The 16,787-nt window shown below is 35.3% G+C and overlaps 2 protein-coding genes across 2 annotated transcripts; both read right to left on the bottom strand.

Moving 5' to 3' along the window:
* Window positions 1–6,505: 6,505 nt before the first annotated feature.
* On the bottom strand, window positions 6,506–7,375 carry LOC124104545 (olfactory receptor 4F3/4F16/4F29-like). The gene has a single exon (XM_046461538.1). It carries the CDS (start codon window positions 7,373–7,375, stop codon window positions 6,506–6,508), a length of 870 nt encoding a protein of 289 aa, XP_046317494.1.
* Window positions 7,376–7,950: 575 nt separating this feature from the next.
* LOC124104065 (olfactory receptor 4F3/4F16/4F29-like) lies at window positions 7,951–15,109 on the bottom strand. The gene is made up of 2 exons (XM_046460724.1): window positions 14,154–15,109; window positions 7,951–8,020 (listed from the first exon to the last, which is right to left on the bottom strand). The coding sequence occupies exons 1-2, from the start codon at window positions 15,107–15,109 to the stop codon at window positions 7,951–7,953; spliced, it is 1,026 nt and encodes a 341-aa protein (XP_046316680.1).
* Window positions 15,110–16,787: the final 1,678 nt, after the last annotated feature.

Raw genomic sequence — 16,787 nt, 5'->3', positions numbered from 1 at the left:
CTAGATGTCTTTCAGTAGATGAATGGATTTAAAAATGTGGCATATATACACAATGAAATATTAGTCAGCATTAAAGAGAATAAAATCATGACATTTACTGGTAAATGGATGGCATTGGAGAAGATAATGCTAAGTGCAGTTAGCCAATCCCCAAAACAACAAATGCCGAATGTTTTCTCTGATGTAAGGAGGCTGATTCATAGTAGGATAGGGAGAGGGAGCATGGGAGGATTAGATGAACTCTAGATAGGGCAGAGGGGTTGGAGGGGAAGGGAGTGGGCATGGAGTTATACATGATGGTGGAATGTGATGATCATTATTATCCAAAGTACAGGTATGAAGACACAAATTGGTGTGAATATACTTTGTATACAACCAGAGATATGAAAAAACGTGCTCTATATGTGCAATAAGAATTGTAATGCATTTTGCTGTTATACATAAATAAAATAAATAAATGAAAAAATAATAATAAATGTCAAAATAAATAAATAAATTTTTGCTCTGCAAAAGACACTGTGAAGAGAACGAAAACCCATAGACTCAAAGAAACTGTTTGCAAAAGAACCATGTGGTAATGGGCTCTCATCCAAAATGTACAAATAACTCTTAATGCTCAACAGTACAAAAATAACCAGATTTTTAAAATGAGCTAAAGACCTTAACTTATATCCCACCAAACATGGCAAAAAAAGAGAAAATGCTCCATAGCATATGTCATCAGGGAAACGAAAATTTCAAAAAAAAATGTGATACCACACAGCTATTAGAATGGCCAAAATAAAAACACTAACATCACCAAATGCCGGAGAGGATGTGGAACCACAGGAACTCTCATTCATTACTGTTGCGAACTCATAATGATACAAACTCATTGCAGAGAGTTTGGCAGTTTTTTGCAAAACTAAATACATTCTTACCATGCAATTGAGCAATTACACTCCACATATTTACCAAAGGAGTTGAAATGGGTCTATAGAAAAATCTGCATATAGATGTTTATAGCAGGTTTATTCATGATTTCCAAAACTTGGATGTAACCAAGATGTCCTTCAGTAGGTGAAGGAATAAATAAACTGTGGTACATTAAGAAAATGGGATATGATGCAGCACAAAAATAAATGAACTATAAAGACATTAAAAGATATGGAGGTCCCCAGCACTGGCGGGGAGTGGGGGCATGTAGAGGAAGCTTGAATGCATATATCAAATCAGAAAATCCAACCAGAAAATGGAGGCAGTAAAAGGATCAGAGGTTGCCAAGGCTTGAGGAGAGTGGGAATAAATACACAATATAGAATTTTAGAGTGGACAAACTACCTTACAGTAATGTAATAAATCATGTTTTTTTTTAATGTTATTGGGCATTTGTACAACTCCATAGAATATATTTAATTGCCTTTCCAATGGGATTATGTGGGACCTTGAAGAGATAATTAGGTCTTTGGGCATCACCCTCATGAATGGATTAAAGCCATCATTTTGGGAGTGGGTTAGTTATTATAGGAAAGAGTGAGTTAATAAAGGGGGGAGTTTGACCCATTTTTCTCTCATATGTGCATGCTTTCTTGACATGTGATACTGCCTATCATGTGGGTTGGGAAGAAGACCCACATCAGATGCAATCCCTCAATCTTCACCTTCCTAGCCTCCAGAACCATGAGCCCAATAAACATTTTAATATGTTTTGTTTCCATTTTCAATTTTTAAAAGAGGTTTTTAGATTTCCCTTTTGATCTCTTTGATAACACTATGTACCTTCACAATATGTTGTTGAGTCTCTCCTAATTTGGACAATTCATGAATCTTATTTTTTTGGTTGATTTGTATGTTTATTCTTCTGTGGTTGGAAATGATTCATGCTATGATTTTTTAAATTTGTTGATGATCGTTTGTGGTCTAATATGTGATCTGTTCTAGATAATATTCTATGTGTTGATGAAAAGAATGTGTACTCTCCAACTGTTATGAAATGTTTTGTAAATGTTGGTTAGGTCCATTAGATCTACAGTATAGTTTAATGTTTATTTGTTTATTTTTTTAATATGGATGATCTTTCCATTCGTGATCTCTCCAATTACAGGTCTAAAATTCCACAATTCTTTTATATAACAAAGAATTTTCCAAATGTCCAATGGATGAGGTAGGAAGGCAGAAACTAAAGAAGGGAGGGAAAAAAAGGAAAACCAAGTACTTAGTTACTATGGCAATTTGCTAGGTAGTTTGAATAAAGAACATAAATAAATTCAAAATGGGAAAAGGAGTAATACACTAATTTCCAAGTCTAAATAATTAAATGCACTGCTTGGCATCTTTTCAGGTTTAAGACTATTGGAAGTAGTGGATTAAAGGTGAAAATTGGCTTTTGTTTGAAACATTTTACATTATAATTACATGTTCACATGGCATGAAATGCCTTCTCACACTTAGATGGCAACCTCCTATGCAAATTTCCTACTTTCACCAGCTTTACTAAAGTATAATGGAGAAAGAAATATTTTTTAATTTTTTAAATCTAAAAGTAAGGAAACCTGATTTTCATCTTAAATTTATTATGCAACACCTCTATTCCTGACTATTATCATCTATCAAATGAATAGGTTGAAAAAAATGATATGTATTTCAGGTGTACCGTGGGATGTTTTGATAAAAGTATTTACATAATGAGATTATTACCATAGTCAAGCTAGTTACCATATCCATCACCTCACATAGTTACATTTATTGTTGGTTGGAATAAATGAAATCTACCCTCTTAAAAATTTTTCAAGGATACAATACATCACTATTAACCATAGTCACCATTCTGAATGTTTGGGAGCCAGGACATATTCATCTTCCTCCTCAATTTTCAATACCAAGCTCAGCTTTCTCCTCTGAGACTTCTAAGCAGAATTGTTCATCTGCTCCTTTATGCCTACACCTCATTAAAGATTTACACATTTATGGATGCATAGATAGATACAGAGATACAGGGATATGCATTGCATATGGCACTTATATGTTGTATTGTAGCAATTTGTTTCCTACCCTTCTCCTTCACTAGGCGGTGATATCCCTGGAATAATTGTGTATTTTTCATCTTCTTATTTCCATCTCCAACTGGCACACAACAAGTCATTCTGAATCCTTCTTAATTCCTGTAGACATTGATTATTGGACTAATCCTCATGTTTTGATTACAGTTCAACCTTCTGCATCCACTGTCCCTTGAGAGAGAAAATGGGCTAACCAGAGGCTCTATCTAGGCTATCCTCTGGCAGTCAATTCCAGCTGTGAACCAGAAACTCATGAAAATTGGCTCATTCTCTGCCAGTGATGAGTGGACTAATATAAATTCTGATTCTATGAGAATGAGGGAACCCCATGAAGTGTTCACTTAGGCTTCAACCTTTTTTTCAAATGGTATGACTCTATCATGGAATAAATGTCTCCAAGGAGTTGACAATGCACTACCTCCATAATGATGCATAATGATGTTTGGATAGGAGAAACCTATAAAGTTATTTTATTATATAAATTACTTCTAAACCTTACCCCTTTTGAATAATAAATATATGGATATTTTAATGATATATTAAAACGACAGAAGCTAAATTTCAAATAGCATATTTTGGAGCCCAGCACAGTGACACATGCCTGTAATCCCAGCAACTTGAGAGGCTGAGGCAATGGCATCATAAGTTTAAAGTCTGCTTTAGAGATTTAGTGGGTCCCTAAGCAACTTAGTGAGACTCTGTCTCAAAATAAATAAAATAAAATAAGATAAAAAGTTTTGGGAATGTGGCTCAGTGATTAAGTGCCCCTGGGTTCAATCCTTGGTACCTTCTGAACCCCCAAATCAAATAGCATATTGTATTGAGTTGATGTATATTTTATCTTTACCATTATAGGCTGTTAAGTAAAGAGAAAAATATTGAGATTTTAAACTACAGGTGAAGGGACCCATCATCCTGTGAAGTTGTATAAAATGGTGATTTGGAAGCAGGATGCTGAAGCAGAGGCCGCCTAGATTTGTATCTTTGCTCTATTGCTTAGCAGCTGCATGTCCCTAAACTACTTGCTAAATATTTCTGTGCCTACTAGTTACCTAATCTGTGGAATAATAATGAAAATATTATCTAGCTGACTGCTGTTGTAATTAAATTAGTTAATGTGTGTAAGCAACCTAGGATATTTCCCACCACATCATAAATGTTCAATAAATGTTGGTGGTGGTTGTGTTGATGGTGGTGGTGGTGTGAACATTGGCAGTGGTGGTGGTGGTGGTATTTATGAGAACAATGAATGCACTTTAAACATCTTGTGAGAATATCAATAGATGAGAAAATGTTATGACTGTTTCAATTAGGCTTGTAAAGGAAATAGCTAAAGGCAAGCAGAATGATGATAAAACTGATCTGAATTTTATTTCCAATGATTCCACATCTAAGTTCCCATTTCCATATAAAAATATCAGAGAATCACATAACATTTATTAGACTGATATCCAATGATATCTATCAGGAATCAGAGGAGAAACAGAAATATAAAAAGTTTACCAAAAGGGAAGGGAAACAATTGCATATATATATACAACCATCACTCAGAAGCTATTTTACCAAAAAAGAAATATTTCTCACCTGGTTAAGTTAAAATCTAAGCGTGAATTTGTCCTCAAACAAATATAATTTACAAGTGAATTAACAATTTTTTAAAAGTCAAAAATAAGATAAGAAAAAATAATGAGTTAACTTTAAAAGTAAAAGTATAAACTTTAAAAGTAAAAGAATAAATTAACTTTCCAAAAGAAGTCTGAGATATGCCAATACTTTAACAGATGGATTCATTACAAGTACTTATGAAAAATCACAAACCTTGCTGGTTGTGGTGAGATCTACCTGTAATTTCAAGGGCCTGGGAGGCTGAGGCAGGAGGATTATAAGTTCAAGGTCCTCACTAAGCAACTTAGGGAGACCCTGTCTCAAAATAAAAAATAAAAAAGTTTGGGGATATAGTTCTGTGGTAAAGCACTGCTGGGTTCAATCCCCAGCACCAAAAAAGAAAGAAAAGAAAAAAAACTCACAAGCCTTCAGAGAAATGGATACAAATGTAACATTTTTCTAGATTCCTTATAATGTTGATGTTAGTATAATGTCACAGATATTAGGTTATAAAACAAAAAATAGGTCTCTTAATATATGAAAAAGATTTTCTCTTTGCTTTATATTATCTTTAGGTCTCAAAATTTCTAAAGTGCCTTGGGTGTTCAGTCATGTAAACCATGATCCACTTACAGAAACATAGGAAGGCATGCAGTAACATACATACCCCAATTTCTTGAACCCTTGTATCAGAAAACAGACAGATCTTCATAGCAATGAGAAGTGATGGTAAATGCCCTTTAGAGGATTCATTCATTCAGTAGAAAAGCATATGGACAGAGGAATACTGTTCAATTGTAGAGTTTTTTTATAAGTGACATTAAAAATTATAGATAAAGTATAATCATGTGGTTATGAAATAACCAGATCTTAGTCTCAGATATTTATTGTTGCACTGCAAATAAATAAGAAACTGGAAATGACATATGATCACAAGAAACTCATGACAATGAAAAGAGCAATGGCCTCATTTGTGTAACTTCTCGTTGGGGTGAGAAACGGAAAGTCCATAGAAACCAGAGGAGCAGTCTGTTAGCAGAAAGCTCAGGAATTCAAATCAACAAGTGGGCTTAGATATATTTTTAATTTTTTAAATCTAACTGTAAGGAAACCTGATTTTCATCTTAAATTTATTATGTAACACCTCTATTCCTGACTATGGCCATCTATAAAATGAATAGGTTAAAAAAATGATCTCTCCAATTACCGTTCTAAAATGCCACAATTCTTTGTCCAAAGGATGAGGTAGGAAGGTAGATACTAAAGAATGAAGGGAAGAAAAAAAGGGTAACCACGTATTTAGTTATTATGGCAATTTGCTAGGTAGTTTGAATAAAGAACATAAACAAATTCCAAATGGGAGAAGGAGTAATACACTCATTTCCAAGTCTAAATAATTAAATGCACTGCTTGGCATCTTTTGAGGTTTAAGAATATTGCAAGTAGTGGATTAAAGGTGAAAATTGGCTTTTGTTTGAAACATTTTACATTATAATTACAAATAGAATGACCAGAAAGCGTCTCTTAGTTATGTTTAAAAATTATCAAAGTAAAAATACTCACTGTGTTGTCATTATGAATATTTAATGATTTATGTTATTAACCAGTGCAAGGTCTGTAGCATGGGAAGTCCATTACTAGATCACTGTCTCCTTACTTGGTGAGGGTACTAGAGATACACAAGAGCATGGTAACATACCTAAATGCAAGCTAGTGCACTAGATCAAAAATTTTAATGACTTCATTTTTCCCATTGTCGTTGAGTGTAGAGTTGCATTTTGGTTTAGAGTGTTTAGGACATCTTCCTGTAACCCACAAGCTGATAGAAAATTTTCCTCATTGCTGCCTTCATCTCCTTGTTCCTAAGTGTATAGATCACTGGATTCAAAAAAAGGAGTGAGAACTGCATCTAAGATCGCAAGAAATTTGTCCACATGTGATGATGGGAAAGGCCAGGTGTAGAAGAAGATCAATGGCCCAAATAATAAAACTACCAAAGTGACATGAGCTGGTAAAGTGGAGAGGGCCTTGGATAAACCACCTGAGGAGTGTTTTCGAACAGTAACCAGAATGAAGATGTAAGAAATGATCAGTATGAAGAAGGACCCCACAGAGATGAGTCCACTGTTGGCCGTGACCATGAACTCCAGTCTATCAGTTTTTGTGCAAGCAAGTCTAATGAGCTGAGGGAGATCACAGTAGAAGCTGTCCAGTACATTCGGGCCACAGAAGGGCAGGTCTACAACAAAAGCCAACTGGGCCACTGAGTGGATGAGGCCAAGGATCCAGGCAACAACCAAAATGAAAATGCACATCCGTGGGCTCATGATGGTCAGGTAGTGCAGAGGCTTACATATGGCCACATATCTGTCAAAGGCCATGGCTATGAGCAGCACCATTTCTGTGCCCCCAATGACATGAATAAAGAAGATCTGAGCTATGCAACCCCCAAAAGAGATTGCTTTGTGTTTTCTAAAAAGGTCATAAATCATTTTGGGAGTCGCAATGGAGCAACCTCCCAGGTCAAGAAACGAGAGCTTGGCCAGCAGAAAGTACATGGGGGAGTGTAGGTTAGGGTCAGAAGTCACAGAGAACAAAATGAGGAGGTTTCCTGTAAGACTTGCCAGGTAGAACACAGAAGAAAAGAGTAAAAGTAGAAGCTGGATCTCCCACGAGTTGGAAAGTCCCAGGAACACAAACTCAGACACCACAGAGTGGTTGGCTCCATCCATTGTCTCAGAGAGCAGACCTGTCTCAAGCATTACCTGATAAAGGAAAGTAACAACAACAACAAAAAAAATCAAGCTTTGTAGGGACTCACGGACTACATGAGTTTCAACTTGTAAGGAAAAAATACTGCCTGAGCAATGACAAACCCTTTTGCCATTCAACTATAGCTGCAAAAATAAGCCACTGCTTCTAACTCCCAGACTCTCTAAAATTTTCCGGGTTTGAAAAAGACATTAGGCCAAATAAAATAAATAAATAAATAAATAAATAGATAAGGAATCAGAAGATCATTGGAGGACTAGGAATTCTCTGGAATAATATGATGATGGAGGGGAAAGGGTATGGAAATGAACTCTGATTTCTCCTTCACTGTTTATTACTCTTGCTCATGGAATTCCCCAAACTTATGTCTTTACTCCTGTATGCAATGCTAGCACTCTCATTAATACTCCCTCATGTTTAGCTTCATGATATTCCTGTTTTATCACATCATATTCACTTTTTCCTCATGAGGAGAGGAGATAATATAGAAACCCTAAAATTCCCCTTTGGTAGGTCAGTCCAGGGTGTAGAGGGATTACACAGCCTGGGCTGTGACAGCATTCTGGTACAGTACAAGGTCAGAAAAGAGATTCATGGTGAAGAATCTAAAGATGGATGGAGTAAAAAAAGGATAGTAAACAAAATTACACAAGAATGATACTTGCAGATCAACATCCATGCCATATTAACTTTTGCTGGTTCCTGGAATGGTAGAAAGAAAGAATGTCACACTTCAATCAGAAGAAAATGAACATGTCCTATCCCTGCCCTGAGGGAATTTGAGTACTGGGTTCTTTCTACCATCCCTCCAAACTCAACTCACTTCCTGAACCCAGTTTCATCATCTGCAAAATAAAGGGGCTGAGGCAGGTGACATTAAGGAATCTTTTCAAGTGTAATGTTTTTATTATTTTATCATTCAGTGCTAGTCTGCTCTGTAATGAAGCTCACCACAATATTGGTATTCTCTTCACTGAACTGCTAATATATTTGCATTTTTTCCCTTGTTTGTAGTTGGGTGTATCTCATATTCCATAGAAGGCCCTCTCTTCAAATTAATCTCCCTCTTATCTAATTCACTCTGTGACTTGATTAACAACATTGCAAATCTGTTGTATCATTTATTTTGTAGTTTATCACAATCATCAACAAATAATCAGCAAACATCTATTAGATGTCCATCATCCTCAGTGGACACTCTGAACTTCATGAAGTATATTTAAGGCTTTTGCACTTTAGCACAGACATACAAAATGTAAAAATCAGTAAAAAGTAAACTATTTTAAAACATCAAATAAGGCTATTCTTGGTGGTGCACACCTATAATCCCAACAATTTGGTAGGTTGAAGCAGGAGGATCTAAAGTTCAAAGAGTTCAGTAATTTATCAAGGTCCTGAGCAACTATAGAGACACTGTCTCAAAATAAAAAATAAAAAGTTGTGGAATGTAGCTCAGTGGCTGAGCACTGTTGGGTTCAATCTTCAATACAAAACAAAGTGAAATAAATAATATGATCATATGATTTTTTGAAACAGAAAAGGTTTGTGATTGGGGTGTGTCTTCAGAGCAAAATCATAATCTGTGCTGCAGATTAAGTAATGGATCTAATCTAGCTCAATAAACAGCATCATAACTAAGCTTAAATAATTACTGAATGATTCTGGCCGGGGGGGGGGGGGTGTGGATGATTACTTAAAGAGCTGCTGAATCATCCTCCAGTCTGCAACAGTGGTTGGTGAGCTCTCTATGGAAATAACGATAACTAACAAAAACAAAAACAGTGACCACCATGTGCAAAACACCATAATTACTTCTTTAGAGACACAATCCTCTTTGATATCTATGAAAACCATGAAAATTGGTATTATTGGCTCCTTTTTACAGGTAGAGAAATGAAGACCAAGGAGGAGAAGTAAGGTGCCAGGCCAGGAGTGAGTGGTAGAACTGATACTGATGCTCTCACTGCTCTCATCCAGCATGTACAGCAGATGGCTTTTACTCTTCACTTCACAGTTGATTGCATACCAAGACCCTTTCTGGGTGCCCCATGTTCTACTCTCCTCAAGTGTTCACAGCCTGTGGGTTTCTTAAGCCATTTCCAATGTATCTATAATATATTCTTTCTTTTTAAATGAACATGGTAGGAGAATGCAAATCCATAGAAAACCTGCTGTGCTTTTAGACCCCAATGTCTTGTTCCTCACAGAATCCTTTAGCTTTTCACAGAAGAGACTTAGTTCTTACCTTCTCTAGTGAACTGACAAAGAAGCAAAGGCACTCTGTCTCTATATCCTGTAGAATGCCATCTCCCTCTTTTGTAATTCATTTTGTGACTCAACTAACATACCATTGCAAATTGGCTGGATCATTTATTTGAATTGATCATGATAATTTGTACTTGATCAACAAACATTTGCTAGATGCCCATCATGCCCAGTGGACACTTTGAACTTACTAAAATATAAAATATTCCTTCCCTTAGGCTTTCACATTTTTAGCACACCTATAATATGTCTCTGTGTCAAAAATGAACTCCAGAACTAATGCAAGTAGATTCTGTTCAAACTTCCAAGACTTTCTCCTTAATGTTTTTATTCCCTTTCTCTGACTTCAACCTTTAATTGATGTGGATTTTTAAAAGACAGGAAAGAAATGTCAGTTTCTGTGTTCTTTTCCTTCTCATTTTATTGATGTTTGCTCATTAAGCTCTGCTAAAGCTGCTTCCCTTGTGCAGGCAGGTAATATTTAATTCATTTCTTTACAAAATAATACCATCACTAGAAACATCTATTTAATAATACTTGCCTTTGGGGACTTCAACACTGTACTCCAATATCCCTATTTCTGTATTTGCCACCAATCTACTCATTTAAAGACCAATGGTGTAACTCTTTCCAAAACATAACCACACATTTATCTGGTCAGATCTAGCATTACTTTATGCACAAACATCTTTAAAATGCTATTAATGTGGGAGATAGAACTAATTGGAACACAGGGGAATACTGACTAAATGATTTAGCAGAGACGGGATCACCAACATGAGACTTGGGATCACCAATATCTATCTAAGTGAATTGTCATCCAGAACCTGACAAGCCAATGGATAAGCTATAAGTGAGTCAAAAAGAGGGAGTGGAGGCAGAGATAAAAATGTTAGGATATAAAAATTAAAAACTATATAAATGATAAGGTAAACCTAAGTGGCATCATACTCTGAAACCTAAAGCAGAGGTTTATGTTTGCATCTCTAGGGGTACTTGTTTTCAAGTACTCATAAAGAATATACAAAGGAACATATATTAAATTGGCTGCAAATTGGTGCAGCCAGTATGGAAAGCATTATGGGGATTTCTTGAAAACCTGGGAATGGAACCACCATTTGACCCAGCTATCCCTCTCCTCAGTCTATACCCAAAGGACTTAAAAACAGCCTTCTACATGGACATAGCCACATAAATGTTTATTGTAGCACAATTCACAACAGTTAAACTGTGGAACCAAGCTAGATGTCCTTCAGTAGATGAATGGATTAAAAAATGTGTCATATATACACAATGAAATATTAGTCAGCAATAAAAGAGAATAAAATCATGGCATTTGCAGGTAAATGGATGGCATTGGAGAAGATAATGCTAAGTGCAGTTAGCCAATCCCCAAAACAACAAATGCCAAATGTTTTCTTTGATATAAGGAGGCTGATTCATAGTAGGATAGGGAGAGGGAGCATGGGAGGATTAGATGAACTCTAGATAGGGCAGAGGGGTTGGAGGGGAAGGGAGTGGGCATGGAGTTATACATGATGGTGGAATGTGATGATCATTATTATCCAAAGTACAGGTATGAAGACACAAATTGGTGTGAATATATTTTGTATACAACTAGAGATATGAAAAATTGTGCTCTATTGGGCATGTGGAGGAAGCTTAAATGCATATATCAAAGTCAGAGAAACCAACCAGAAAATAGAGACAGTAAAAGGATCAGAGGTTGTCAAGGGTTGAGCGGAGAAGGAATAAATACGCAACATAGAATTTTAGAGTGGTCAAACTACCGTACAGTAATGTAATAAATCATGTTATATGTTTTTATGTTATTGGCATTTGTCCAACTCCATAGAATATATTTAATTGCCTTTCCAATGGGATTATGTGGGACCTTGAAGAGATAATTAGGTCCTTGTGCATCACCCTCATGAATGGATTAAAGCCATCATTTTGGGAGTGGGTTAGTTATTGTAGGAATGAGTGAGTTATAAAAGGGGGGGAGTTTGACCCACTTTTCTCTTATGTGCATGCTTTCTTGACATGTGATACTGCCTACCATGTGGGTTGGCAAGAAGGCCCACATCAGATACAATCCCTCAATATTGACCTTCCTAGCCTCCAGAACCATGAGCCCAATAAACATCTTTGTGTTGGGAGTCTTCTAACTTCTTTCTTCTAGTTATTTATAAAATATATATCACATTTTTCTAAGTTATAGTTTCTCTACTGTACCATAGAACATTCAAAATTATACTTCCCAATTAACTTTATTTTGGATCTGTTATCCAACTTTCTTCTATCCCTTTTCCTTTTCTAGTTCCTTGTGTTGCATCACTATGTGCTTATTTGAAATCCTTTTTTAATATGAGCACTTTTTTTCTATAAAATTCTCTCTTGTTAATACTACTTTTGTTGTATCTTATACATTTTAGTATGTTTTGTTTCCATTTTCATTTGTTTTGAGAGGTTTTAGATTTCCGTTTTGATCTCTTTGATAACACAATGTACCTTCACAATATGTTGTTTAGTCTCTCTGATTTTGGACAATTTATGAAGTTTATTTTTTTGGTTGATTTGTATGTTTAGTCCACTGTAGTTGGAAATGATACATGCTATGATTTTTAAAATTTGTTGATGATCTTTTGTGGTCTAATATGTGATCTGTTCTAGAGAATGTTCCATGTGTTGATGAAAAAAATGTGTACTCTCCGTTATGAAATGTAAATGTTGTTAGATCCATTAGATCCACAATATAGTTTAATGTTTATTTGTTTATTTTTTAATATGGATGATATTTCCATTCATGAAAGGGGGTCCTGTAGTCTTTCATTTTTATTATATAGTATCATTATATTGGATCCCTTAATATTTGTTTTATACAATTGTGTGGTCCATTTATAATCATTTTATTTTTTGTTAGATTAACCTTTTTATCAGTATATAATGACATTTTTGTCTCTTTTTATAATTTTGAATTAAAGTCTATTTTGTCTGATAAAACAGAGTTACTTCTGCTCATTTCTGGTTTCTATTTGCTTTGAATAATTTTTTTCATCATTTCCGTTTGTGTGTCTTTACTGGCTTAGTGAGTTTCTTGTAAGTTGCCTAATACTATATATATAAATAAATCATCCAGCAATCTGGACCATTTAATTGAGAAATTTAGGTCATTCATGATCAAGGTTGTTATTGGTAAATAAGAATATACTCTCGAAAAACCATCCTATTCATAATAATCTCAAAAAAATTGGGAAATGGAGCCAATGAAGTTGGCTGTATGTGGACTGAACCTCTGAAACCAAGAGTTCCAAATAAACTTTGTTTTCCTTTAAGTTGTTGTTGCAAGCTTTTGCTCACAGTGACACAAAAACTAACTAAAAAACTTGGCATTCCTATTTGTTTCAAGAAGCAAGACTTCCAGTCATAGGACACTGTAGAGAATACAAAATTTATAGGCTCTTAGACTTACTGACACTGATGTCTATCTTTGGTGTTAGAGTACATCATACGTCAGCTTAAGCTCAACTCAAAGGAATAAGTTTCACAAATTCTGCTCTAGTTTTCTGCATTCCTTCAATACTTCAGGACCAGTGGCTCCCTCACTCCAATCCGCACAATGTGAAATGTCCCAGTACAAGCAGTAAACTGATTCTGATTTTCTGTGTTTGTCTTCCATAATCACACCAGAGATTTAAATTTTTGTGGTCCATGCTATGCTATGTTGTGTTCCAGAATTATCAATTATTGAAGGTCTCCAATTGGGCCAGAGATTACAGGTTTTGGTGTTCAAGAGTTCACATGTTTCCTCACATAGTTTTCTTTGAAATATAAAAACAATGGTTATTGTTTAGGAAATAATTGAGGTAGAAAATTGTCATAAACATTGAGTAGTATAGAATTTATTTTATTGTCAAATAATGCTTACTCATTTGTGTCTCCATGATTTACCCAAATTTCATTTTCTAATTCCAATTCTAACTAAATTTTAAAACCTTAGTGCTACCTAAATCTGTGAAGGGAACAAATTCAGATGTGAAAAGCCTATAATTGTTAGAGCTGGCTAGGCAATTATCAGCATTTTTTTTATTCCTCTAGATGAGAGAATCATAGGGCATGAATATAGTTAAATAGGTATATTAAAAGAGAGATGTCTTTGAGAGTCATTGTCAAATAGAAGAGTGTCCAACATTAGGAATGTTAACTATGCCTAGTATGTGTGGTTTCAGCAATCACTGTCCCCAGAGTCTTCACTGACAAACAAAATTTCCAGTAATAAACATTCCAAGGCTGAATTAACTCCTCAATGTTTTCAGAATTCTTTAAGCAAGGGTTCCCTAGAATGGACTGACTGCATCAAAATAAAGTCCTTAAGGATATGGTTCATATTGCATATTTAATTAAATTGAAAATATTTTTGAAATCTTTCAATTAAAATATTGCTTTCCAAAAATTGCCAAAATGAACCCAAACTTCTTAGACTGCATAAAAGAACTCTTCCTAAAACTTGTTAAAGCCTTAACAAAGAATCTCCTCATTGCCACTTTCATCTCCTTATTTCTAAATGTATAGATGACAGGATTCATAAAAGGAGTGATAAGAACATCAAAGATAGCTAAAAATTTATCTATGGGTAAGGTAGGGAATGGCCACACATAGACTATGATGCAAGGACCAAAGAAAAAAACCACCACGGTAATGTGAGCTGAGAGAGTGGAGAGGGCCTTGCAGGAACCTCCTGAGGAGTGTTTATGAACCGTGACCAGGATGGAGATATAAGACACAATCAAGATGAAGAAGGTGCCCATGGAGATGAAACCACTGTTGGCAGCGACCAGAAACTCCAGTCTGTATGTATCTGTACACGCAAGTTTGATAAACCGAGGAAAATCACAGTAAAAGCTACCCATTTTATTGCTCCCACAAAAGGGCAAGTTTACAACAAAAGCCAGTTGGACTACAGAGTGGACGAGTCCAATGGTCCAAGCCACAGCCAAAAGAGAAGTGCACATTCTCAGGCTCATGATGGTCAGGTAGTGGAGGGGCTTGCAGATAGCCACGTATCTGTCATAGGCCATGACAATGAGCAGCACCATCTCTGTCCCTCCCACAGTGTGAATGAAGAACATCTGTGTGATGCACCCTTTCAAGGAGATGGCTTTATGCTTTCTGAACAGGTCATAAATCATCTTTGGAGTGGCGATGCTGGACACTCCCATATCGATGAAGGAGAGATTTGCCAGCAAGAAGTACATTGGGGAGTGTAAATGATGGTCTGAGATGATGGTGAGCACAGTGAGAAGGTTTCCCAGCATACTAGCCGCATAAAATATTGTGAAGAATACAAAAAGGAGAATCTGAAGCTCCCAAGAACTGGTGAGTCCCAGCAACACAAATTCAGACACCGCTGAGTGATTTCCTCCATTCATCAACTTCATGTGCAAGATTGACCTTGATGTTCTTGTTACCTGAGGAGCACATGAGGCAGGAAAAGTTTTCAAGTTGAAAAGGACACACTGGCTATAGAGTAGTGACCCAGATGTCAAAAACTGATGGTCACCTTGCCATTTTACAGTTAAGATTTCGCACTGTACTTGAGTCACAGAGAGCTAGCCCCAGAAACTTTTCCCATGTCTTGGTCTTTGGTGTCATTTAATCATGAATCCTCAGTTTTAGCTTGGTCTTTAGTGTGTCATCAGGAAGGTAAAATGTGAACAAAGGTACTTAAGATTTTAAGAAATCTATCAGGGAATGTACAGACTTTTACTTCCTAATTCCATGTGGAAATAATGCTACAAAAGGAGAAAATTATTTATTTACTCATTTATTTTATGATATGTAGGTGCCTTACAACATTCTGGAGTTTTGTTTTTCATGAAATATTTTGGGTTTTCTAGGTTTGCAATCATGTCGTCAAGAAAAAGATAACTCTAATTTTTGCAGCTTTAAAATTTTATTAATCTCATTATCCCCTTACTAACATGGAAGTCCTGTATACTTTTCTGTTCTTTTGATACTTACCATCCTTTTTTCATTACACATTTCCCTCTTCTTATTTTAAAATAAGAGACCAACTAGTTCACATAGTAGTATGTCCTATTTCTTTCCTATCTTTTCACATCAACCAAATTGAGAACTTCAAAATACTTTTATTTTCCTCCTTCTTACCTCCTCTTTTCAGCTCAGATCAAGTTTTTTTTTATCCTTTTGTAACTACTGTTGGTTTTGCACTTTATGCTTTCTGAATCTATCCTGCCTATTTTTTTTTTAACATTTTCCGCCTCATTATCTTAATGCTATGTGCTTTAAGATACCCATTGCTCTGACTTTAGCCTTGGTTTGAATTTCAGGGATAATCACCTTTCTTTAAAGTCTACTTCTGAATTGTTCAGCTCTGGAGTGTCTAGTCTATCTTGCACTTGAGTCTCCTTACATGCTATTATTATGTTTTATCCAACTTAGTATCTGCTTCTTGTAGCAGTCCTGTATCAAAGATCAGACTAAAACTATGTGTACTTAGTATGTTCCTTATGCATATAAAGGATTTTGCAAGAATTTTGGAAGTCATCCATTTCAACTGTTTGATTTCAAGATTCATTCAGCATGTACAGTTGGATATTTTTCATTCTTCTCTCTCGAATTTAAAACACAATGGTAGACTTGTTAAGTATTGTTGGAATAACTTGAGTTCTACAATAGAAAAGTACATACACATCTGTGAAATTCATAAATATCATGTTATTGGTGTTTGAAGTAAACTATAACTCAAATAACAATATTCTTATTTATTGCTTCATGATTAAATGAGTAAACAAAAGCTGTCTTAAGAATACGATTCTTTTTAAGGAAACAAACTTAAAATCACACTCCTTTCAAATAGTTTGTCACAAGGAAGTCTGATCTTGAAAACAAGTGACATTTCTTCAAGATAACAAAAAACTAGAATTTAAAACAAAATTTAATCATTTATCCAAATCTAATTTTTTGTATTATGTAGCTTACATAAAGTAGTTTATTCATTTTTTTCTTATGTTCAATGATCTAGAAAGACAAATGTAATGTATTTGTTAAAAATGAAGAATCACAGTATGAACTGCTGGGTTAAAC

Source organism: Marmota monax, unplaced genomic scaffold (assembly GCF_021218885.2).
Source record: "Marmota monax isolate L192 unplaced genomic scaffold, Marmota_monax_Labrador192_F-V1.1 WCK01_AAM20220418_F8-fsc00001, whole genome shotgun sequence".
In the NCBI taxonomy this organism is placed as follows: domain Eukaryota; kingdom Metazoa; phylum Chordata; class Mammalia; order Rodentia; family Sciuridae; genus Marmota; species Marmota monax.
Note: the sequence above shows the minus strand (reverse complement) of the source record. Positions and strands in the feature narration are given on the sequence as shown.